This window comes from Amphibalanus amphitrite, unplaced genomic scaffold (assembly GCF_019059575.1).
Source record: "Amphibalanus amphitrite isolate SeventyFive unplaced genomic scaffold, NRLGWU_Aamphi_draft 000530F_arrow, whole genome shotgun sequence".
NCBI lineage: Eukaryota > Metazoa > Arthropoda > Thecostraca > Balanomorpha > Balanidae > Amphibalanus > Amphibalanus amphitrite.
Window position 1 is genome coordinate 3,898 of NW_024882024.1, and position 26,784 is coordinate 30,681.

A 26,784-nucleotide genomic window follows, 5' to 3' on the forward strand; every position below is an offset into this window, starting at 1 on the left:
AGTATAACACACATCCCTCCGGTCTTTCAGGACCTGGTGGACGAGGGTCCGTCGCGGCCGCACCGGCGCCTCTTCATCGGTATCGGCGCAGTGCTGGTCGTCTCTGCCATCGTCATCGCCTGCGTGATTCTGCTGACCCGCGAGGGGCCGGTGGTGGAGGCGCGTGCAGGCCCCTCGGTCACACGGCCGCTGCCCCTCACCAACGGCTCTGTGATCACTCTGAATGAGGTGCTGACCATGCGCTACACGGCCGACTCGTTCGCCGGGGAGTGGATCAGCGGTAAGTGTGCTCTTTGGAGGGGAAATGTTGGGTTTTGTGCTTGGAGAGGAAGGGGAAGTGGTATAGGTGCTACTCTAGGACCTAAGAGGTAGGATCAATGGTTCGGCCATTCGGTTCTTTGGCCACACTCGAGTGCATTCGAGTGTGCATGCGCACTCGAATGCACTCGAAGCACTCTAAGTGGGTAGTGGGAGTTGTTGTACTCTGAGGTGGGGAAGTGGTGGATGTTGTGCTCGGAGAAGAAGGGGAATTGCAGGGGCTGCTGTACTGGAAGGTAAGATAAGCGGCAACGCTGCAATTATGGGAGAAGAAAATGGTGATTTCTGCACTTGGAGGGCGGTTCGTCAGCGAGTGCTGCTCTCCGAGTAGAGGATCAAAAGCGAATATCGCACTCAGAACGCATGCTTCCTCTAACGGCTTTATCTCAACGAGCTAGGAGAATGGCACAGTATTCAAGGCGGCAAGTGGCTCCTTGTTTGCTTTTTGATATGCATGTGATTACGAGTATGCTCGTGCTTGGCCGAAGCGGGACAAAGCCAGCTTCTGGGAGAAGATGATCCTACCTCATAAAATCTCGAATGTGATTACAGGGACGAGAGTTCTTTCTAGTTATTATACATGTTGGTGAGAAGTGTAGCCTGAAGGTATTAGTGGTCAAGTGTGGTTTGGGGAAATATTAAATGTAATTTGAGTGTGCACTTAATGGAGACGTATTAGCTGCTTGCATTAGCCCAGGTATGAGATGTCAGATTTGTTATGTATATGCAGTGCCAGTGAGATACTGATTGGTTCTGCTTACCCATCGGGAAGACCAGGGATGCGGAGCCGTGGAAATTTCAGACGGCTTCGGCTCCGGCTCCGGCTCCGGAGAAAAAAATCGGCTCCGGCTCCGGCTCCGGCTCCGGGTGAAATGTCATGGCGGCTCCGGCTCCGGCTCCGGCTCCGAATAAAATGATCCGGCTCCGGCGGCTCCGGCTCCGGCGGCTCCGGCTCCGGCTTCTACTCAGTACATCCCCTATGCGATCAATTAAATACGGGTGGAAGAAAAAAGGCGATGGGATTGGTACACGTTGCTTCTGTATTTGTATAACAGGGCTATTTTGAATACCACATTGTTTTACGCCTTGTACTGTCAAACCGAACTAGGTAAATAATTGTTTCCTCTTAAGAAAAGGAGCCGGAGTCGCCCCCTTTTTTGACGGCTCCGGCTCCGGCTCCGGCTCCGGGCTATATTGTTTCACGGCTCCGGCTCCGGCTCCGGCTCCGGGCAAAATATGCCGGCTCCGGCGGCTCCGGCTCCGGCTCCGGCTCCGGCTCCGGCTCCGGCTCCGCATCCCTGGGGAAGACATATCTCGAAGAAGCTCGGTTGATAAAGTGCAAATGAGCATGGTTGAAGTTGGCAGATAACTCAACTCTCTCAGAGTCATTGAGCCTGACAGAGGTTTGGTGACCTTCCGCATTCAAAGTTTCAACAACGCTCATCGTCTTCCTCGATGAGATGGATGTTAGCTGGTTACCGTATGACCCTGTCACTGCAGTGACCTTAAACCTCAATTTAGCTGCTACCGCTGCCCGCCACCGATGCCAGTGCGACACCGCCAACTGCCATTCGCCACTGTCACCATGCCAGTCACGGCTGTTCATCATTATACCACCAGTCATTTCCTGCGGCAACGCGCCACTCACTAGCGCCATAGGGCTACCTTAGTTATTTAGTACTCGATGCGTAGTAAGCCAAGTTGCTGGGAAGACAAAGTGTGGGTGCCTACAATGGATGGATCGGACTTCACGCCACCCACAGAGTGAGGATTTGACAGGAAATTGAGCAGGCGCTAGCGAGCGCCAGACACATCTCGCCTACTTTTTGTGTCCAATTATATTCCAGTTGTTCTACCATTCTATGTAGTCCGCCATCACTGAGTACGTTGGCGTTGCCAATTTCACTCGTTTCATTCCATATTGTTGACCTGTCACTCTCGCTCGACCACGCCCTTGTTTAGTCTTTCCCGACGTCGATTAACGCTTCACTAATGAACAGGTTTACACATTGTGACGTCTTGAGAGTTGAGACTGGCTTGGAAGGCGGGCGATTACGATTTACGATTCTGACCAAAACAAATTGAAGGGTGCACGTTGAAAAGCCGAGATACCTTTTTCGTCGTTGTATATGTCATGTTATAGCTCAAGTTGATTTTCCTCTAGATAACTAAATCGTTGTTGTCGCAACTTATTGTATGCGTCATAATGCACATTTAAATACAATATATCATTTTTGCTATCTGTACCATCCGTTACATATCTTGCCTTTAATTAGAAGCTTGCATCTTGCGTGTAAGGGCTTGCCTCAACATTTTTTAGTCGTTAAGTCAAATATAGTAGTTACGGAGCGAGCGAAGCGAGCGTAGTCTTTCCTTAGATTAACGGAAATTTCTGAGTATGAGCGGCCGGCCGGCCGGCCGTGCGGACGCTTTTGCGAGGCTTATATCTCAGCAACCACTTGACCGATTTACATGACGTGGTAATTTTTGTAGGGTAGCTTCATTCCTTCTACCAAGTATTGGACTATTCCCGATGCATGTGGGTGACCCCTTAAGCACGTGCCACGTGCAAAACGAAGAGGTGTCAGTTTTGTAATTGTTGCAATATCTCGGTAACTACTTGGCCGATTGCGCTGAAAGTTGGCATGTAGGTAGGCACCCACTAGGCACTGCATATCCATGTGCCAGAGTTGGGGTGCTGCTGCACGTGCGCACGTGCAGGGGTCGTTTCCAGATCTCGAGAACGGCTGGACCGATGGCGCTCAAATTTGGTACACGGTTAGGGACCAGTTAGTAGGGTGCCGTGCACAAGTCAGTTGGGACCCTTTCTGCACGTGCGCGCGTGCAGGGTGCCGCTTCCAGATCTCGAGAACGGCTGGGCCGATTGTGCTCAAATTTGGCACATCGCTAGAAACCGGTTAGTAGGGTGCCGTGCTCAATTCAGTTGGGGGTACCCCCTCGAAATTTCGCACGTGCAAGGCCCACCCTCTCGCTCGCTCCGTTAATCGCCCCAAAAGGCGTTATACTGGTTTTATTTCAGTTGTAGGTATATTATTTGTCTTTTCTTCTTTCCGCCTTTTTAACAATTTTGCCCCGTAACATACTCGTGATTCTTTTGCCGCATGCTTGATGCTTCAACGTAAGATTTGCAATAAATGCATCATAAAAAGGCTTCACATTGCATAAAACACTTACCGTCCTACGCACGATCGAGGGCTAGCAGGTAAACAAAATCGCTCCAGCTCGGATATTCATAGCCAAACGAGGTGACGTTATCGCACGTCTCCCAGTGACCGCTTTGTGCAGGCGCCGGGCACCAGACTACTTCAGTTACGTACAAAGGAGCTCATCAATTCTGATCATGGGGCGTCACATCCGGGACGACCAATCATTGGCTCAATCAGTCCAATTATGACGTCAGTGTTACTGGGATACCGACCCCGTTTGCACGGAGGGGATTGGACGGGCGAATTCATGGTGCTGGGGAATCCTCATTTGCCCAGATGAGGTAGTGATCTTTGGGTTACATGCCTCATTTTGTTTAGAGAGTGGATAACAAAATTGGGGCTACGTCGGATCAATATCTCATTGGACCGTGCGATTTATGTCTGGCTTTCTGTTTCTAAGTATGCTTAAAGGGACCCTCCCACCTTCAAAAAAGTTAATGAATTGGCATGAAAGTGATGTCGCTCGGTTCAGAAAGAGCAAAAACGAATATCTACCAAATTTCATCGAAAAATATTCACCGGTTTTCAAGATATTAGACTTTTACTTTTGTTTACTTTTTGGGATCTCCGCTGTTCCTAGCGACTTTATTTGAAAGTGCGGCATTTGTTGCGCGCATAAGCAGCATATACCACCGCGTGCTACAAAACGTTTTAGTCAAACATTTAAAAATCGTTAGATATCTGCGCTGACGTCACACATTCAGAGGGGTATTCCTATGCATTAGCCCCTCTGAATCAAAATGCTGCAATTTTGAAATTCAATATTTCCGATTTAAGGCATTTCTCGATGTTGTTAGTGCCGAAACCGGTAATTTTGAGCCAGGGACCCCATTTTGGCTATCTCAACTCAAATCTAATGTTAAGGTGGGAGGGTCCCTTTAACGAGATACATTTCGTGCATCATCAAAATGCAAACCTATAGGTACCCAATAAAAAGCCAATTAAACCCACTTCTTAGGTATGAGATCTGCCACAGATGATGTCGGGCGGTTCGTGGAGTGAATTCTGCCCACCCCCGCCGGTCCTGACCCGAACGTCACACGTATGGCGTGACGGCACACATACCGGACTCAGCAGGAGACCTTTGTCTTCCTCTGATCCGCACACGCCCCTCCCTCTCTCCCATTCAGTCCGCTCTCTCCTCCTCCGTCTACTCTCTCCCCGCGTCCCGTTCCGGCGCCCCACGGTGCAAGTGAGCCGACTGCTCACGATAGGTCAACAGTGCAGGTCACGACGGGTCAACAGTGCACTGAGTACGGGCCACGACAGGTCAACAGTGCAGGTCATGACGGGTCAACAGTGCGAGCCACGTCAGCTCAGCAATAAAGGTCAAACGCTTGGAACGGGTGTGGCTAGTTTCACTCAGCTTCAGCATCGCTTGTCGACTCTTCAATTTACTTCACACGGCCGAAACGGATGTCAGCTCGTGAAACGTACAGGTCCCGCGAGTTTTAAGCGTAGGTTTTGCCTTTCCGGCTATATCTTTTTCGTCTTCAGCTTTGTAGGCTTGAAGATGTGACCGATTTATTCGTATAGCTCTCTTTCATGATCATGGAAAAAGGTTTGATCGTATGCCGGCTAGTTTCGGATAAATTAAAAGAAAACCTCAAAATTCGCTGTTTGGGGCATTCTGACCGCGGCTTCCCTGCAGTCGCCTATGACTACAGTGGTGCCACCCAACGGGTAGGGCGCTGAAACACAGAGGCATGAATGAATCCAGCGCGTGGTGAACGATGGATAGAGGCGGGACTCGGCAGAGGCTATCACTGCGGCCCGCGCAGGGCGTCCTTGGACAGTGGGCGAGCCTTCGGGCGGTGAGGCTAGAGGTCACGACAGCCAGGCGCTGTTTGGCATGAAGGGAGGGGAGGCGCTCGCCTCAACCAGCCTCGCCTCAGCCAACTCAGCCGGTTTGGTGGTAGTGGTGGTGGTGTGGGGGGAGGGGGAGGGGAGGGGGCAGGCGAGAGGGGCTAGAACGAACAGGATAAAATAGAATGGAAATGTCGTGACATGGTCAACTTACAATGTTGTTTACCTAATAAGCATTTATTAACATTACGAAAGAACTCATCATCTTGAATTGAGAAATAAACAGGAGATGTTATTTATCGATGTTACCGTTTACTTTTAATGGAAACCCTACTTCTTATTAGGGGTGATAAAATGAACCCCTCTCCTTGGTTCTTCCTGAATAACTCGCGTAAATAGTGGCGGATAGCAGCGAAGCTTTCAGTGCCGTAAGTTATTGTTCTCACCATAAGTAAATAAATACCTATGCAGTCAGGAATCAGGATAAGCTCAGGCCATCTGCACTTGAAAGTTTACACCTACCCTGAAAATTTCATGACCCTGACCGAAATGACCTTTGATCTGTGACCAGTTTCTAGAGCCCATTATAGGCCAGAATTCGGCGTGTCAGGTCTCATTAACCGTTCGTTTCTAGACTTAAGATTAGAAACGTCCCAACAAGTGAAATTGTGTTTGGTTCCTTGTGTCTTATTTGGCCGGGACCAGCGGAGGAACTTGGCTGGTGCCTTCAGGGCTGCTTAACTACAGATTTGCCGATCTGCGGAGCGGATGGAGCCAATCTATAGTCAGGTTCAAAACCACTAGGAATGACATTGCGGCACAGCCAATCTTCAAGGTTTCTGCGCCCCTAGAATAAATATCTGCTGTTAGGCTGCCGGTTTCCGGTCACATGGCCTAAGGCGAGGTCACCAGCCCCAGCGATGGAAATGGAAACACTGAAGTGAACAGGCTAGCTGTGAGAAGGATTAACGTTCATTTTAAATCCGTGCATTGTCGCTTAATATCTATACCGACCGTTTTCTAAAAAGGCTAATTTCTCTCTGTCTCGGTTTCTGTCTCGGTCTCGGTCTCGGTCTCGGTCTCGGTCTCTCGGTCTCGGTCTCTCGGTCTCGGTCTCTCGGTCTCGGTCTCTCGGTCTCGGTCTCTCGGTCTCGGTCTCTCGGTCTCGGTCTCTCGGTCTCGGTCTCTCGGTCTCGGTCTCTCTGTCTCTCTGTCTCTCTGTCTCTCTGTCTGTCTCTCTGTCTGTCTCTCTGTCTGTCTCTCTGTCTCTCTGTCTCTCTCCCTCTCTCTCTCTCCTCTCTCTCTCTCTCTCTCTCTCTCTCTCTCTCTCTCTCTCTCTCTCTCTCTCTCTCTCTCTCTCTCATACCGAATGCTCCATAAAAGCTCACGACAAAACTTCTAGGCAGGTCTAGACCCTTCCGCCTATTGGGTCATTAAACTGACTTGGAAGGTCAACGTATGACCTATGATCAACGAGTGGCCTATGTTCTATGAATTGGGTATCATCGGCTTCCTCTCGTCACGTGCAACATGCTCCTTCTTTTCAAGAAGCTCTAGTTTGATCAAAAGCCGATCAACTGTGGGGCCTGATCCATCCCCGCCCAAACGTTAGCGCCTGCGAAAACGCCGATATGGGTGCGAGTAACTGCGAGTTATGGCATATTCCTATATAAACAATGTTATGTTTTGCTTTTAGTGGCTTACATCGATTTTGTTCTAAAAATAACGCAAAAAATCAGCATACAGTGATGTTACTTAAACTTTTACGCTTAGTTTCCTTTTTAATAATACTGCAATTTCATTCATACAACATATTTATTGGTCAGTTTTGTGACAAATTTTTGGAAATATATTGCGGCAGAAAGCAAAACATTGTTGTGAAACGGCCTCCAGCCTCAGCAGGTCACGGTTAACCCTCGCCCCGTTGGGGGTGGGCAATATAGCCCCCTGAGTATTTTCCTGAATAGCAAGAAAACGGCGGCGCGCAGCCCCGCCAAATTTTTAATAGCTTCCCGGGCACCAATTTGACACCTTCACACAAAACTTCAAGTCTTAGGTTAACTTATGTCAGGAGTTATTGAGGTCAAACTGAGGTCATGTTCGAGCAAAAATGAGCAAAATAAATCTTGAAACGCTTACAAAAGCTTCAGTTAACAAGCAATTTCAAAGCTCTCTATCTCGTCGCTAGAGAAAAGACGGCGCTACAAAACTGCAATCCGGGATTTTCAAAATTTTGAGGTTTTGACCCCCCAAATTGAAAAATTGGTCTGTTATAAAATAACAAAAAAGTTCTTTTTCGAGTAAAAAAACGGACTATATATGATAGTCCCTGCTCTCTGCGATCTATATAACAAATTGTAGATCGATGCCTCCTTTTTTGGCCAAGTTATAGCGAAAAAAGCTGTTCAAAACTGATGACGTCAATTTTTTAACTTAATTTTTAACAATTCTAGACCATGTAGCGCAAAACAAAGACCATCATTAGACTCCCCGTGACGAGCTGCATCGAATCGATACCCATTTTATGCAAAAAATCAACTTAGAAATTTGACCTAATTTGACCTGACCTTTTCCTGACCTTCACCAGAACATAACCAAAATTGGCCCCAAGGGTTGCCTGACCCACATAATCGAATTTGTCATGTAAAATGGACCATAAAACATGCATCACATAATAGTTATCTTCATATTGTGACCCTCAGTGACCTGACCTCTGTGACCTGACCTGGTATCAGTGACCCCAAATAGCAAAATATGTGTTTGACGAACAATTCCCCATCGAAAATTGTCATTCATTGATTCCTTATCGATGAATGACATGCATTTTACTCGATTTTACAACGCATTTCTTGAAATGCCTGTAAACGGTGAACATTCGACATTTAACCTGAACTGTGACGTCAACGGTTTGACCGAGGTCAATGAAATTGAGCCAAAAGGTATTTCCTAGTTGGGGCCATCCAACACCGTTTGCTGCTTGTCGTTATTTTGCGTGATCTCGAGATCTTATGGGGGGGGGGGGGCAAAATGCTCCCCCCCCATGGGACCGATGCTCGGGAGACCCTAACGAGGCGCGGGTTAAATGACAGAACTGTTCCCAAGAAATAACATTACAGCCGTCTCCCGGCCTCGGCTAAAACTTAAGACGACTACCTATGAATCGGCACGCCGCGCTGCCGGCTCACCCCGCCCGCTGGCTACGGGTGGCCTTGACCGTTCAATGCCGATTGGCCAACGGCCGAGGTCGTGCGCTGTCCAGCACGCAGAGAGGACGGGACACGGTACTGCACATGTGAGTGACCTCTGACCTTTCCCCGTCCCCTGACCGCATGCCGTGTCGCCGGCCCAGACGATAAAAACCGGTTTTAGCCTCTACGCAGGCTGCCACTCTAACCCCTCCCTCCCCACTTTACTATGTGCCGTAGTACGCGCTCGCGAGTAACTGGGCGGAGCAAATGGTCACCGATACAGAGGCGGAACTGGTTGCCCTCCCGCTCGCCGAGCGACCTACCGCTAAAACCCGCGAGACCTGTACCATTCCATCCACTCAGCCTCCTGCTGCGTGTTTCTTTTCAGGTGTCTTCCGTGTTTCTGAGGGTATCGAACAAATTTTACTCACGGTGGTGGTGCTAATTTGAATCGATTGGTGTTCGGCCTTTCGTAAGTACAGACGCACACCTGCCAGCTGTGTGATTTTCACGTTCACCGGCCCACCGGGCGATGTCGCAACTTGCTCACATGGGTACAGTCGTGTAGATGCTGGTGTTGGACAGACGGGAGCTTTGTGTTCGGCTCGGCTAAGCGATTAGTCCGAGCACAGCTGTAAGAGCTAAGGTATCGTGACAACAAGTCAGTTCCGAGTCGTAACTGAGCGGATCTGATGGCTGCTGGAGTATGGACAATTTTTTGGCATTGTTTCTCACGAAATAGGTGTTCACAAAAAACGACCCCTTACTAATTTGTGGCTGAGGTCAAGAAACCTGTATGTGCGTTACCTCAAACTCAAAGAAGGAAGTGTTTTTGTGGTAGGATAATCGCATTGTGTAGTTGCACCAGCAGCTCTGCCAAAATTGACTCAGTAATACAAGAAGTTACAAGACTAATGCGTTTAACCCGCGCGGGGCTGGGGGGGTAAATTTTACCCACCCTCGCGAATTTTTGCAATAACTCAAAAATGGCGGCGCGCAGCGCCGCCAAACTTTCAGTACCCTTTTTACATCAATTTAACACGTTCCCTGAAAATTTGAGCGAAATCCGTCGGAAAATTTTGAGAAATTGACGTTTTAGTGACGTCATGTTCGCCATTTTCGCCTCAAAAAACGGCAAAATTTCAAATGCCGCTAACATCTTCATTTTTAAAGAAATCAAGACGTAACAAAAAAGGTTATACGTAATTCTACTTTGTCTATCAAATGGCTATCTCGGTTTTTTGAAAATTTTGGATTTTGTATTGTATTACTATTGTATTTGTATTTGTATTTATTGCATACCATCAACAGGTCCGAAAACCCAATAATAGACGGAGTCAGACATATAAAAACAATAAATACGACACACATTGTTAAAACTTCACACTGTATGGCGAACGAACACGACACACACTTCATAAACCGAGAGCGCCTCAATTTTTTCAGCGAGCGCGAAATCAGATTTTGGCCAAAGTTTTTTTTTCTTCAAAAAACTGACTTTTGGGAAAATAATTATAATATCCAAAATTTTGAGTGTATCGAAAAAACCGGAATATAGGTCAGAGATGTGGTCTATGTGTACCTATATACCAATTTTTAGAAGAATCTGTTCAAAAATGTGGGAGTTATTAAAAATTTCATGACGTCACGACACACAAAAATTTTGAAAAATGAATTTTTTGGAAGTTCGAGACCTCGTACGGAAACAAAAATAGCACCATTCGATTTGCCGTGAAAAACTGCATCAGATAGACACCTTTTTAGGCCTTAACAACCAACTTCAAAATTTGACCTCACTTGACCTGACCTTGACCTGACCTCGACCTGAAATTCATCCAGATGTGGTCCATATCACCTATTGAGTGTGCCTTTTAAATTCTATGAATAAAATGACTCATAAAACATGTGTCGCACATGCCCTTTTCTATATTTTGTTTTTGGTGACCTGACCTGACCTGACCTGACCTTGACCTTGACCTTGACCTCTGAATGATATTGTATGCAGCGAATATTGTCTTGGTAGCCTAAGAACACGTTTTGGGCAATCAGTCTCAGTCCATTCTTCGGCAACTACGGTGCAAGGCCGATACTGTAGAAACTTGCAATTTGTACCCTTGACCTGACCTTGACCACTGGCGGATCCTGGGGGGGGTCCACGGGGTCATGACCCCCCCCAAAAGGTCTGAGAGGGTCATTTGACCCCCCCCAAAAGCCGGAGACCTAAATGCGCTATAGACGCCGTCTTGCATGCTCAAAATCACCTGTCAAACACTTCTGAGCTAATACCTTTGTTTTTCTGGATCGTGTTGCGTGAAAAGGCGTATTGAAGACCAGAATCTTACTCGTTTTTGTCTCAACCGTGCGAGCACCAGGGGATGATCCAGGAAAACTCCAAGGGGATGGTCATGAATTTAATTCGTGGTGCCCCTACCTATACGCAAAATTAAAAACTCAACGGATTTCGGTCACTTAATTTTGGTGATGTCCTATTTTCATTTTTTATTTTGTTTGTTTTATTTTTAGTGCCCCTGGGCCCTGGCAGGTCAAAATCACGTCTGAGGCGAAAGAAATTCACGGGAATCCCAAAAATCACGTCAGGACATTCAGGGCCCTCTGACCAGCCTGACAGCTAGGGCCCTTCTTACTTCCTGGGGCCTCCAGTGAATAACCGCTAGTGTCTGTGTCTGACCGCTAGGGCCCCTCTGACTCCTCAGTAGGTAGGAGGCCCTCTGTAGAGGAGGTCCTCTGTAGAAAGGAGGCCCTCAGTAGAGAGGAGGCCCCCTGTAGAGAGGAGACCCCTTTAAAGAGGAGGCCCTCTGTAGAGAGGAGACCTGCTGTAGAGAGAAGGCTCTATGTAGAGAGGAGGCCCTGTGTAGAGAGGAGGCCCTCTGTGGAAAGGAGACCGCCTGAATGCAGAAGGCCCTCTGAAGAGTGGAGACCCGCTGTAGAGAAGAGGCCCTCTGAAGAAAGGAGGCCCTCTGTAGAGAAGAGGCCCTCTGAAGAGAGGAGGCCCTTTGCAGAGATGAGGTCCTCTGGCTCTTTGAAGAGAGGAGGCCCTCTGTAAAGGAGGCCCTCTTAAAGGGAGAGACCCTCAGTAGAGAGGAAGCCCTCTGTAGAGAGGAGGCCCTGTAGCTTCTGTAGTTAAGAGGCCCTGTGAAAAGAGGAGGCCCGCAGTAGAGATCGGTGGTCCTCTGTAGAGAGGAGGCCCCCTCTGTGTTTTGACAAATGTTTTTGCAAATTTTTCGCGGCGCTTCGCGCCGCCGATTTATGTACATACGTACAGGTCAATACGAAATCTTGACTGTAATTACATAAACCAACCGTGTCAAATTGAATCAGAATTCATATGTGTGCTGTAAAGGAACTCCGGCTTGTACTGCAATGCTAAAAGGGTGGTAAAATTTGTGTTTTGGAGCTGTGTTTCGACACATTCTTTTGCAAATTTTCTCGGCGCTTCGCGCCGCCGATTTATACACCAATCAATAAGAGAGAAATAACAGTGACTGTAATAACACCAACCGTGTCAAATTGAATCGGAATTCATATGTGTACTGTGAAGGAACTCCGGCTTGTACTAGCATGCTAAAAAGGTTGTAATATTTGTGTTTTAGAGCTGTGTTTTGACAACTTTTTTTTGCAAATTTTTGCGGCGCTTCGCGCCGCCGATTCATACACAGGTCAATAAGAGAGATCGTGACTGTATGCTACTATTTACTAATGCATTAGGCTAAAAGTGAGGTAACTATATCTACTTCTGGGTTTTTAAGTCGGTCGACCCGCCTCCCCCCCCCCCCCAGTAAAAAATCCGTGGCGACGCTCCTATATAGGTGGGTTTCACTAACTAAAACTACTGAGCCGAGTGACTTACGATAAAACTTCATCTTATAAACGACGAAGATCAAATGTCATTTTTTGATCTCGACATACTCGCTCCCTACCCCCCCCCCCCCCGGTCGTCAGAATTCATTCACCAGACCTGGTATGTCGGCCGACTGGTGACCCCCCCCAAAACGACCCCCTAGATCCGCCCTTGACCTTGACCTTGACCTCAAGGCTCAAACTTTAAATTAAGTACATGTTTTTAGTTTTTCGTGATGAGATCTTTCGATTGGCGTTTGAATTTTCCAAATGGGACCATTAGTTCGGGAGATAACAGGGGGGGGGGGTAAAATTTACCCACCCCCAGCCCCGCGCGTTCGGCTGGAGACCCCAGCCCCGCGCGGGTTAAAAAACCGCTCCAAGTTCAAATTACCTGAATAGGAAAACAGCCGTTCAGTAAATCTAATAAAAGGATGAGCGCACCAAAAGATCTTCGTTATAACGAAGGCACATTTCCTCTGATGTATAAAACCGGGTCACTTCGCATTTCAACATATCACAACTAAAACCACACCACAAACAAACCACTACAAGCCACATCTCCGTTCTATGCTGCGGTTCATCTAGGCGACAAACCGGAACAATCTGCGGTCATCACACTCGAGCCCATCTATAAAATAATCGATTTCACTGTCACAGCTGGGAGAGACTATGGCGCCTACGAGACTCATTCCGGGCTCGGCCTCGCCCAGATGTCCATCGCCCACTTTATCTTCGTTAATGACACGTTGGATGATGGTCTAATGATGGGTCGCGGGGCCGTGTGGGTCCGATACTGGAGTCGATCTGCTCCTATCTGCCCGTATCTATTGTCGCTGATTCTTCGGAGAATATTGCCGTGTTGTCGTATTATTGTATTGCAGTATTGACGTGCCGTGTCATTACAAGCGCACACTGCGCTGCCCGCAGTACACACAACACAACACACAAGCAACATTAGAGGAAAAGCTGGGGAATGTTGCAGTGATCGAGCATGGTATTTCCACGGCTGCTGTGTCATGCATGTCGCCGGGGCGGTTTCCCGATCGGATAGCCAGAAAGGCGGTTAATGGAAACGGTGGAATTTTGTGAAATTCGCCAGCCTGCAGAGCGTGTGAATGTTATGAATGATCACGGTACGATCTGAGAATGCTGAGAGTTCTGAGAAGCAGCTCCAGCATGCTCAGCAAGCTGCTGACTAATGCTGTCGATTGTAAATTGTTAGGAGGGTAGCGGTGCGATCGGGCGGATTTACCGTGTGAACGGGTGACAGTGTTTTAATGTAAGCATGCCACCGTCTCGTTTTGTGGATGCCGTGTTATGTTTTCGGTTTCGACTGTCAGTAATATTGACCTTTTTCTTTTTTTTTTGTTGCAGATGACGAGAACATCGATGATTCAGACGAAGGCCTGTTCATATTCAATGTCAAGACCAAAGTTCGGACAATATTGATACCTCGTGCACAATGGGTGAGTTCTGAACCTGTGACGGCTAGCAAAAGTAATTCGATTCATGAGCGTTGCGAATAAAGAACTACTGCAAGTTCGAACATAATTGAACTCGGGTTAACATTTTAGCCTTCATATGTCCAAAAGCCGTCCAAATTAACGCGTTTTTCGGGAACTGTTTCTCTACAATGAACATGCTTAATAAAATGTGCAACTTTCTGTCTCGTGAACTCCATCACTCCAGATTAAACGGTTAGGGTCAGCTACCGAATGGGCAGGGATTTTCCCCGAGGCTTTTTAACCATTTACCTAGCCGATTTTTGTGACCGATTTATCCCATCGAGACGCATCAAATGCCAGTTGTATGTAATGTGACTTATGTGTCAAGTTGAAAACAGCGTTTCTCATATTTGATATTCCATGCGTTGAATCATAATGAAGAGCTCCTCAAATTGATGCTCTCCTAGGTCACATATCGCATGTTTGATCTTTTTATTGTGCTGCTTATTCTTCTTTGTTGCTTCACCGTTGACGTCAGCGAGATAAAACGAGCTGGATGCTGCGAAGGGAAGCAGTCTGCAGGCCGGGTGACCCCGCTGATACGCATGATAATGACGACGTCCGTCGCGGAAGCTGTATAAAGGTCATGACCTTTGCAGGGTCTTACAGACAAGGAACTCCTTTATATGCGTCTCTTCCTCTCATCATTTGGTCATCCAGGGTGAAAGGTCATCGCATGAAACAAAGAAGTATCGTGACTTGATTGACGAGTGTGATCGTCCATTATGCGAATGCTGAATAGTTATAGCGTACCTTTATAGTTATATAGATTGCAGCGCTGTAGTCGTACGTGGAGGTGCTGTCGGCCGAGGGTCGTGTGGTCCAACACTCAACAGCCCTAACAAATTAGGAGGTTAAGAGTAAAATAGCTAACAGCCTCATCTGCAGCCACTCATTAAAAAAAGATTCGACGCGACATGAGGATTATACGACCCCAACGGCAAAACGTCAGCGAAAAAATTGCGTTTTTCTGTGACAAAACCAATCGTCTAACCTCGCGTGTCTTCTGAGACAAAATTAAAAACAACGTTTGGCAGAGCACACCCGACCTCCACAGAAGCCGACTGTTGTGGCGCCGTGCGTTTTTCGTATCATGTCCGGCCGAGAGCCCCTCATTACGAGCTGAGGTCATGTCGGTCGCCCACTGCGGGGCGGGGCGACATTCCTGCGCCGCCGAACGCCCTCCATGCTATTGTTGGGCGATGAAAAACTGCCGTTTTCGGGAGCTTTCACAGCATTCCAACTTCGAAAGTGAAACACCCGTCCCCAAAGGACGAATCTTCAATGCCGCGAGAGGCGTCTCTCATGCGATATGGAACTTTTATGGGTGGCGATGCTGCTCCCTCAGTGAAAGTCCTTTGTGCGGTCAATCTTTCAAGAGGACGGGCGCTTTAATTCCATCTCTCGCCGCTCGGTTCATTTTTCAGGAGGCGGTCGGACGGTCTTGAATACGGCTCGGTCTTTTGACGAGCGGCTACCGCCTTCATGAGGTCCCGTCTAGGTCCCGTCTACCGTGGGACGGCTTAGAGCTGCCGGTTGCGACACCGCCCGGGGCCGGCTGATTACGGCCGGTCCACGGGAGGAAAGGAACTGAGACTTGAGAGGATCCGACGGGACCGGCACTGGCCCATCGTAACCGGCTCCCCCGGGAAGGGAGCGGGTTCAGTCGCCAGTGGACGCCTTTCGCTGGCCGCCGGCATCACTAACCAGGCGCGATGGTGCCGTGAAAGTCGCGACCCGGCTGCTCAGGCTCAGCGGGCCAGGTCATGCAGCGTCCGTTGTCCGGCATGGGATTGCATCGATGCTCGAGCTCAAGGATACCTGAGAGACGGAGCCGCTGCTTGCAATGTATCTATGCTTCACATTCTCTGGAAATTATGCTTATCAAGCTAAGGCTGGCTGATCAAGCAATTAAATTATCTTGAGTTTTATTTTTGCATGGTTTTCTTACCTAATCATGATCGCTTGGCTGTTTTAAATCCAGCGGCCAGCGGCCAGCGGGGATCCGATCTCGGGGCGAAATATTACGTTTATGCTTATCGAACGGACGCCATAAGACGTGCATTAGGTATACTCTCAAAATCCAAAACCAAATACGTCTCGAGGTAAAGGTATGTTACGTAGGTATTGCATCCAGACCAGGCATCGCATTCGGACGTTTAATGCTTCCTCTCAGAAGCTGTACGGTGAACAAATATCACAATATACATAGATACGAACGCCCCTAATTTAATATACCCTGCGAACGCCTATGTCCATTCATTGCGTATTGCTTTAATTTCACGCTTTTTTTCGCCGATACGAATTAACCGACCAACAGCAGTATACGAACGCCCCTAATTTAATATACCTATCCTGCGAACGCCTATGTCCATTCATTGCGTATTGCTTTAATTTTACTTTTTTTTCGCCGATACGAATTAGCCGACCAACAGCAGTATAGTTAGTTACTCCTAAGTTAAAAATCGTATCCGTCGTCGTTTCACTTGGCCATTACCTTCATTTTATATAACCGGTGACGTGCAATCATCGTGAGTTGTTTTTGCTAATGGTGTCATGTTTACGCTATATTCACGGCAGCAGCAACCGCTATTTTCCTTGTCGCTTTATTCCCCACAGCCCAGTGCTGCTAATGGGTCCATATGAGGAAGCGCTGTTTATTGTGATTGGTCCGGAAGCTTTGTTTATTATCATTAGTCAAGAGTGTTCGGTTGATTGCGTAATTGCCTCGAGGCTGTAGGTCCTAGATGGTACACTCGGGGGCAGATTGATGTTCCACCACTCCCTACCCATCGGGCTCCCAGGCTCCCGCACTGGCTGCTGCCAGTATTGCCTGCCCTCAGCACTGGTCAGCACTACCTGCTAGTGCCAGTGCTCCCAGTGCTGCCACTGGCAGCAGCCAGTGCTGAGCCATGGGAGCCCGATAGGTAGGGAGTGGTGGAACATCAATCTGCCCCCGAGTGTACAGGCTGAGCCCTATTACCTTTATGTCGCGCGCGCTGCCGATTGCAGCCGTTGGGGTCAGTGGTGGAGCATGGCCTGGGGGGAAGTGGCATGGTGCGCTGGAGGAAGTTCCCTTTCAAATTTAGGCATTGTTGTTACTTAGATTGTAAGTGTGTTTGCTGATGAATTTATACAACCCCAAGGCCAAAAATTAGCCAGTTTTAGTCCAACTGACAGACCATGCTCCAAGAGGTCAGCGATGTCCCCACATTTCATTGATTGCTACCCCTGCCGTACTTCCTCATAGTATGGTGTGGAGTCGTGAACTGTAGACCACCCTTATAATGCCGTTCTGTTTATGTTTCAGAGTAAGCTGGCTTCCCACCGACGCTCATTGTCCGACAGTCGTCAGTACGTGCTGTGTCCTCATAGTGCCAAACAGGTGAGCATGTGTGTGTGTGTGTGTGTTCCTTCTCAGCCGCTGACAGCTGACCATCAGCTAGCTGAGCAGTTGGGTGACATTGCAAGTACCACCGACTGTCTATCTAGATAACCTAACCAATTACGTGAGTGCACATCCGGCTGTGACAAGGCTATGGAACGGGTTCAACGCAGTCACGCTTAGCTGACATTAATATAACGGTGCCGGTTATAGCCACGCCCTATCTGACGAGCAAAAACGGTTGTTTGGTGGCTGGTCGACCCATTAACCCGCGCCCCGTAGGGGGGGGGGGCCGAAACGGCCCCCCCTGTCCTTTTCGGTCGATATCTCGTAAACGGCTGGAGATATCACCACCAAACTTTCAGGACCCCTCCGGGCATCAATTTTACACATTGTGACAAAAAATTTTTCCAGAGGCTATGATAGGTTGGCCACAAATGACGTCAGAATGACGTCATGTTCTGTCATTTTCGACCGAAAAAAGACATTCGCGAGAAGACCTGTCAGGCCTACAGCTTTGAAGATACAGAAAAACGACCAAGACATAAAAGGTGTAGAATTGACAGGGCTACAAAACTGCCATCTCGGATTTTTGAAATTTTTGAGTTTTGACCCCCAAAAATCAAAAAAGCATTTTTTTGGATATATTAGCCAAAAAATCCAAAAAGTTTTTTGAGTTTCGAAAAAACCGGAACATATGTGATAGTACCTACCGTCTTCTATCTACATACCAAATTTCAGATCGATACCTTGTTTTTTGGCCAAGTTATAGCGAAAAAACTGTTCAAAAATGATGACGTCAAATTTTCAAACTCAATTTTTGGCAATTCTATACCTCGTAGAGCAAAACAAAGACCACCATTAGACTCCCCGTGACGAGCTGCATCGAATCAATACCCATTTATGCAAAAATATCAACTTTGAAATTTGACCTAATTTGACCTGACCTTGACCTGACCTTCACCAAAACGTGACCTAGGCTGGCCCCAAAGGCTGCCTAACCCACATAATCGCATTTGTCATGTAAAATGGACCATAAAACATGTATCACACGACACTTTCATATTGTGACCCCCGTGACCTGACCTTGCTGTGACCTGACCTGGTATCAGTGACCTCAGATACCAAAGTATGTGTTTGACGAACAATGTACCATCGATGGTTTTCAATAAATTACCAATTTACTCGATTTCACAACACATTTCTTGAAATGCCTGTGAACGGTGAAAATCTGACCTTTGACCTGACCTGTGACGTCATCGGTTTGACCTAGGTCAATGAAATTTGGTCACAAGGTAGTTCCCGGGTGGGGCTATCAAACGCCGTTTGAATTTTGAAAATCGGCCGGTAAATTTCCGAGATCTTAGGGGGGGGCCGAAACGGCCCCCCCCCCTACGGGTGGTAGGGTCCGCCGGTAGCCCTACGGGGCGCGGGTTAAGGTTGTTTTCGGATGTCGTGCCAACCAACATTCACCTGAATGGGCGTTCACTCCACTGTGCCTGTAGACTCCTGACTTCCGACTAGCCTGTGGAAATTTTAATAAGTAATTTTAATCAGAGCACGGTTATGGCAGGGAGCAGAAAACACGAGTGAGTGATGGCCACATCGGTTGCACGTTAGCGACCCTCAGCCTTCAGGTGTTGAGCAAGTGATTCGTGAATACGGTGTGCACTGTGCAGGTGTTGCATTAAGTGCCACTGTTGATGTTATCTTGCAGAGAAGCTGGCAATAGGGGCTGCTGGTAGGGCAGCCAGCCACCTGTCAGTGGTGTGGCTTGTTTTGACTGACTCTTTACGTTTGTTTTTCTTTCCAGATTTATCGGTACACCCGGCTATCGTTATATGATATCTACGATGTTAAAAATAAGTAAGTACGCAATGCTGCCGTAGACCGTATACTCATTTCAATGTAGCAGATTAAGTCATGGATGCAAGTTGCATGGGCATAACATTTCTAAACGAACTTTATTGAATCAACACTCAGCAGCAAATTGTTTGTTGTTAAATGTGGTATTCTTTTTATTCCGCTCCCGCTCATTGCACTTCATACAGTCCTGCCGCATCTGACCCAAATCTCTCCCCCCAGCCGCGTCATACCCCTCACCCTGGGGCCGGACGCGCCCAGGCGGCGGCTTCAGTACGCCACCTGGGTGCCGGGCCGGGACAGCATCGTCTTCGTCTTCGAGAACAACATCTACATCCGGCCACTGATCACCAGTCCTGAGGTGGTGAAGGTCACCAGCACAGGCATCAACAACGTCGTCTACAACGGCATCCCCGACTGGGTGTACGAAGGTCGGTGGCCAGAGGGGTCGTGGGCGAGTGCTGAGGTACTTAGCTTTACATGGCCAGTGACCACATCATGTTCGTCGGTGTGCGAGGGAACGGCGACTTTGTGTTAAGTTTATACTCTCCTTGCGAAAGTTTACCGTGTCGATCAACGTTTATATCTGAGTTGACTTTTGTACTTTATGTTACGCTGCATAGCGGAGAAATTGAGAAGAAATTCATTCCTGCCTTTCCTGTTGCCGAACTCAGCGCTTCTCTCCCCAGCATCAGAAAAACAGTACCCCTTCCTGGGACGTGCCTTTAGCGCACCACGCAGCATAAGCGTCCATTATGCGGACCTAGCCACCGCGCTGGAATCAGCGCCGATGAATAAGTGGTAGCCGGTGCGTGACAGTGCGCTTTCACGCCATTTTAGAAGCTTGGATCCGTTCACTGGCTAATTTGTGGTGGGTGGGTTCTCAGCACGGTAACATACTTTTGCGTGCCGCCGAGCCGCAACTGACCTTCGCGGAAAGATCACCTGAGGAGCGGCCGCTACACCCCGGCGGTCATTCACAGCTGCTTGTCAGCCGTCAAACCGCACAGGACGCTCATCCTACTGATGGTTGTCTGTGCCCTGATACTGACTACTGCTGCTTCTGATGTTGTCTTGACCACGTTCATGCACGTTCCAGAGGAGGTGATTGGCGAGGACAACACCATCTGGTTCAGCGAGGACGGCAAGATGATGGCCTACGCCTCCTTCAACGACACCAATGTGGACATCATGCCGCTGCAACTGTACGGAGAGGCCGGCAAACTCGAGTACCAGTACCCCATCACTATTCCGCTGAGATACCCTAAGGTGAGTACCAGTATCCCACTATCCCATCACTATTCCGCTGCGCTACCCCAAGGTGAGTACCAGTACCCCATCACTATTCCGCTGAGATACCCTAAGGTGCGTGCCAGAACCCCATCACTGTTACGCTCTGGCACCTCCAGGCGTGTACCCACTTGGCTACGTGTATATCGAGGATCTGTAGTACAGTCCCATCTTACTTTTATATCTGCACGAACCTTTGTATATACAGAAGTCTGCTATGATAACTATATCGTATGATCTCACAATAATAACTCATGGTTTTCATGCTCAAGCTGTTGATTGTCAAGCTGCTTTGGCTCATGCTCCTCGAAAAGTGACAGCACGTCTGGTCTCATTTGCTAGTCTCTCACCGTTTTTTTTTTTCGTTTCCAGCCCGGTCGAGATAACCCCACCGTAGCCGTGTATATCGTGGATCTAGACAGAGCCATAGCCAAGAAACCGGCGGTCAAGCTGGTGCCTCCGCCAGCAGAGTTCAGCAACAAGTAAGACTTGCTTGGGTTGTGACGGAGAATCGACCTGTATGTGTCATGAGTGTTTTGTATTAGGCAATTTGTTTGCTCCGTTGAAGTTTCGTAGTGGTTATGGTGTCGTTGCGTTGCGACATTCTAGTTCGTGCTCTAATCTTTAAGTGGAAATGGTCATTGGGTTTGCATGTGAACAAGTCAGTTTCATCGTGAACATTTTTTTAAACCCACTTTTTTGTTCCCGTCCCGCCCTGCCTATTGGAAGCATGAGTCGCCCATCAATCAATTTCCACATATCGCCCCTACATACCGGCACCCCGTACCGCAAACACCCCTGGGCCGCGGCAGCAGTCCGCTGCGGCCTAACCATATCACGCACGGGCGGTATTATGCCTGCGGAGATATTACCTCCTTCTGCCCGGCCTACCCGGCTAGCTGGGCCGGATATCGAACACTGAGGCTATTCACGGGCGAATAATATGGGCTCGTGCCGCCACGTACTAGGTGCCACGTACCGCCACGTACTCTTTGCCACGTGCTGAGACACGTACCGCGTGTCGTATCGTGCTGTGTCGTGTGTGATGTCTCGCTGGTCAACGCGGACAGCACGTACCGGCTGAGTGATAGAGTGATTCACGACTGTCCTCGCCCTCCAGGGAGCACTACCTGACGCGCGCAGCGTGGGCCGACAACGCGTCACTGGCTCTGACGTGGATGAACCGACATCAGAACCATACCATCATGACGCTGTTCACGGCGGCCACGTCACAGATGAGCACGGTGGGTGCGACGCTGATGTGACGTCAGGAATGCTTGTAGTGTAAGGACGAGGAGATGTTACTCTGAGTTGCTCTATACCATGCATAAATGTCTATTGTTTATGGCTGTTAACTCGTAGTTAATCGTTAATGTTGAATAATCTGTTGGGAGCGAAAACAAATATGTTATAGATTCCAATAGGAGATTGCGATCCGCGCGCGTATAAGCTGTGTTCCAACATAAAGAGTTAAGACCTTACGATTCCTTCGTTCACACGGCCTGTCTGTGTTCCGTCTCCGTAACTGATCTCCCGTCCTGCACTTCTCTCAGATCCTGGACCAGCCGAGCCCGGACAACGCATGGTGCGACATCGAGGAGGTTCCCATCTGGAGTAAGGACGGTTCCTCGTTCATCACCCTGCTGCCCAAGCTGGAGGGCAGTGCCGGCCACTACAAACACATCCACACGGTGTGGCGTAACGGCCTAGCGCGGGTCCCTATCACCTCTGGGAGGATGACCGTGACCGAGATACTGCACTGGGATCAGGATAATAACCTCATGTGAGTGGAAGGGAAGGAGAGGAGAGATGGAGGGAGGAAGGGACGGAGAAGGAAAAGGATGGAGGGAAGGAAGGAGGGAGGAAGGAGGGAGGAAGGAGAAAGGAAACTATAGAGAGAAGGAAGGAGGAAGAGACTGGGATGGGTAAGGGGAGGGATAAGACGGACCATAATAAGATGTAGCGTTATGCGGAAACCAGAAATAATGGATCCCATTTTGCAGCTTAGGTCGAACTGAATAATAATGGATAAAATATGAGTCATTCCTCCTACTCATCGACCAGTGTCTAACCGCGCCATCTTCCTCTCCAGCTACTTCAAGGCAGCTCCTGAGGAGGAGGCGTCCCAGCGCCACCTCTACACCGTCACCGACATCAAGGCCGCTACCTCCGGAATCATCACCTGCATCACGTGCAATGCCACGGCTCCGGGCGGCCAGCCGTGTGCCAAGAACTCCTTCGACTTCAGCACGGGAGGATCGCACTATGTGTGGACGTGCCAGGGACCGAGCACGGTTCCGCGGGTCAGCCTCCGACACACGGAGAACCACCAGGAGCTGATGCTGATCGCTGACAATAAGGCGCTCAGCAGGGACCTGGCGGGGAAGGTGCTGCCGCAGGTGAGGTCTGGAGACGCGGGGTGGAAGGGGAGGGGGACATCAGGCTGGGCGGAAAGCACGATTGATGGATAATGATTGTAGGTACGCATTGACTGAGATATATGAAATAATTCTGAAGTAATTCCTAGATAGCAAAGGCAAATACATGTTGCTCCGTGGCTGTGCAGCTGCTTGTTGCTTCCTCGCGATATGCGACTGATAGGTGCGAGTGCCAAGCCGCACTACACCTGGGAGTGCTCGAAAACAAATAACAATCGCTTGGGATGGACAGCGTTTGAGCAGCGCCCGCATATTCGACACCCAACCACCGCCATCACCTTTCTGTTCTCTGCAGGAGATGAGGCTGATGCTGGATGTGGCGGACGGCTTCAAGGCCCGCGTCAGGATGAAGCTGCCGCCCGGACTCAAGGAGGACTCCAGCAGAAAGTACCCCATGCTCGTCTACACGTGAGTAAAGCCCACAGTGCAGATACGAGTACGAAGCCCCGAGAGCACTGTGGCCCATTAGTCGCAGTCTTAAGACATGACGTCAGTTGTACGAATGTCCACGTCTTCTTGGATTTCCGACTTTATTTTAAAACTTATTCATCGTTTTTTTTCGCTGTAGAACATAATCCAAAGCGATAAAATTAATTGCGGTTTAAGTCAACATCCTATCGTCAGTCAAATGCCTTGCCTTTTCTCCTGTACGCCGACCCTCACGATCCCTCCCCCTCCACCCCAACAGGTACGGCGGCCCCAACAGTCAGGTGATCGGTGACGGCTGGGGCGTGGCCTGGGACGACCACCTGGTCACCGAACGGGACATCATCTATGTCACCATTGACGGTCGCGGCTCGGGCTACCGGGGCGACCGACTGCTGCATTCCATCTACTACAAAATGGGCATGGTCGAGGTGGAAGATCAGATCGCTGTGGCCAAGTGAGTGGTGGCGAGAGTGTTCAATGTGTGTCCTACTGATTTCTGTATGTCTGTGTATATGTGTAGGTATGTGAGGGCGAGGCAAAGGAGTAGGAAGAAGGGAGCGTTGTGCTATTATGGCGGATATACGGAAGAAGAGATGGATGGTTGAAAGCGAATATTTGATATTGATTGGGTGTTTTTTTATCATACTCGTAGTATTCAATTATAATTAAGGGATTGGCTAAATTTCTTGCTAAAGTAATAATCCTTTTTATCCTCCCGTTGGTCTGTGATTTTGCATCGTTATCTCCCTCATTTCACCGTATCTACACACTCGTAACAATTACGAACAGTCATCATGACCCCCCCCCCCTTTCCCACAGGAAGCTGACGGCGCTGTACGACTTTATCGACGCCAACCGGACCGCCATCTGGGGCTGGTCGTACGGTGGCTACGTGACGGCCAGAGTGATGGCCACAGATACCCAGCAGGTGTTCAAGTGCGGCATCTCGGTGGCGCCCGTCACCAACTGGATCTACTACGGTGGGTTTGAGAGAGATCATGCTACTACGGTTGGAGGGAGAGGACTAGGAGGGATGAGGAGGTTGTGGAAGGATCCTTGGTGGGTCAGAGGGAACGTAAGGGAGTAAAGAGGGCTGCGGTGGGATGCTGATGGCATTTAGGTGGAGTATTTGGTAATGGTATCGTGCATATTGTAAGGAAATCAGTGTTGTTGAGAGTTGAGACAATGTTCAAAACCTTAGTAGCATGGGCATTCCGTCAACCATTCGTACCCGTTTCTCCTAGGCAGCTATGAGCTAATAGTTTATTTCCATCACAGGGCAAACTCGCATTTTTGTCTCTCCGTAGAACAACCCCTGACTTTTTCCGCCCTCTGTTTTCCCTTCAGACACCATCTACACCGAGCGCTACATGGGTCTGCCGACGTCGGATGACAACGCGCGCGGCTACGCGGCCGGTGACGTGTCTGGAACGGTGGACAACTTCCGCAACAAGCAGTACCTGCTGATCCACGGCACGGCCGACGACAACGTGCACTACCAGCAGTCGATGATGCTGTCCCGCTCGCTGGAGCAGGCCGACATCATGTTCAGGCAGCAGGTCCGTGGTGGGGAGGGAGAGGTGGGCCTGCTTTGGCTAGTCTCCTGGCAGCTGTTGTGATGTAATGTAGCGGTTCTGGTAGATGGTATAAGGGAATAATTCGATAGACTCTATTAAAGCGTAGGGTTTCCCATTATCTTTTTTTCTCATTAACTGAACAACCAAATACCCGTAGTACAATTAAATATGAGTATAATGAACCACGATACCTTTTTCGATTCTAATTGCACAGATAATTTGCAGTCCAGTGTCCAATTGTGTTATCAGATATCAATAGGCACAGTGTTAGGAGAGCTCATGACACTTGTATGTGTGGGTAGATACTGCAATTATCAATATCTGATTACAGGCACCGCCAATTATCGGCACTCAGCCGAACATCATGAACGCCGCTCATTACTTATTCCCGTCTCCGAGTGCTGGCTCTATGCTGAGCTGAAAGCTGTTTGACCATTATCCGCCCTTTCAGACGTACCCTGACGAGAACCACGGTCTGGGCGGCATCCGTCGCCACCACTACCACACCATGGAGCGGTTCCTGGAGGACTGTTTCCGTCTACCTCGGCTGCCGTTCAGCCCACCGCCCGCCTTCCCCGGCCGCCGCCGGCGCGCGTAGGAATTTGGAGTTGGAAGACCACGCCGTCACCACCGCCGCCGCTGTCCGAGCAGGGGGGAGTCTTCAAAGTTCATCAGGCTTAGAGAGAAAGAGCGAGGGCGACTGAATGTCTTTATACCGGCCCTGCAAAGCCCGGTACAGCTGCTCTGAGGTTGAATAAAGCAGAGTGTTGTGTCGATGCAGGCGGAGGCTGGTTCGCCCTACTGACCCACCAACCGGAGCGGCGCACATGGTACTACGGCGGGGTGAATGGCTCCAGACACTCGTGTTACGGTGATTTTTGTCAGCCAGCATACCTGTTTAGCGCTGATGTTTGAAGACGGTTAGCAGGCAGCGGCTTGTCGTGAATTGAGCTTCGGGAAAAGACTGGATGACGTAACGAGAAGGTGACGAGCTAAGAAAAGATCGGAAGGTATCGGTGGATACCGTATTTTGGAGATTTTACTGCGTGAGCTCTCGCTGTGGTGCTACTTAACGCGCTATGAATGAATCTCCCCGTGAATGCCAACTATCAGACAATTCGTGATCTTCTGAGAACCCGGCGATGTGTGTATCATTATATTTTTCGTTAGTGGAGGTGGTGACGATGTAAGAAGTAAGCCAGTTTTGTGAGAACATCTTTCATAGGGCAGTGTGAACATCAGTCATTGATTGATGCCCTAGAGTTAGCGGTGAAAAGGACGATGGCTGAGTAATTTGTCAATCACGTTTATTTGCTCTTAAGAATCTCTACAGAATGGTGTACCCGGATTAGACCTTAACTAGCGTTCCAACCTGCATTCCACCTATGTGCGGATGGCCAGTGTTTTGATCCGCATGAAAAACCCCTTGTTAGCCCACTGAGTGTGACAATGGAATCATCACGTGTTTTGCCGTGCAGCGGTTTCTCGTCGGCCAATCGGTGTTCAGCGTCGGTGAGCGAACGGCCGCAGGTCTCCATAGAAACCGTGATTTGTGTCTGACCCTCTTGTTTGACACACTGGTGATGTATCTGAGACCGCCGCTGCGTCTCTCCGTGAAACTGTCGTGGGGCCTCCATGGTACTCCCAAATGGTCGGCGTTTAGCTGTAGGATTGTGACTGATCTGTAAGCGGATATGCCATGTTGTAGAGCGTTTCTGTCAACAGACAGGCGCAGTGGACGCGCCACGGCCGCCGCCCAAGTGCATGTACGCTCGGCGGAATATCGGGAGTATTTTGGAATGTTGTGCTGTGCGTATGTGTGTGACTGGAATGTAATGTGACGTGTTGCGCGCTCAATATGAAAACCATCCGCCATCTTGGATGTGTGTGACCTGGA

At 49.0% G+C, this 26,784-nt stretch overlaps 1 protein-coding gene across 1 annotated transcript; it reads left to right on the plus strand.

The window, feature by feature from the left end:
* Positions 1-26,779, plus strand: LOC122393317 (venom dipeptidyl peptidase 4-like; the record flags this gene model as incomplete). Its single annotated transcript, XM_043389235.1, has 15 exons — positions 1-280; positions 13,775-13,866; positions 17,216-17,290; positions 19,104-19,156; positions 19,376-19,584; positions 20,253-20,422; positions 20,816-20,925; positions 21,564-21,687; positions 21,997-22,226; positions 22,536-22,842; positions 23,177-23,289; positions 23,570-23,764; positions 24,130-24,290; positions 24,658-24,869; positions 25,339-26,779. Coding segments are annotated over 15 exons (2,478 nt in total), but the record flags the coding sequence as incomplete, so codon positions are not given.
* Between the last annotated feature and the right edge of the window lie 5 nt (positions 26,780-26,784).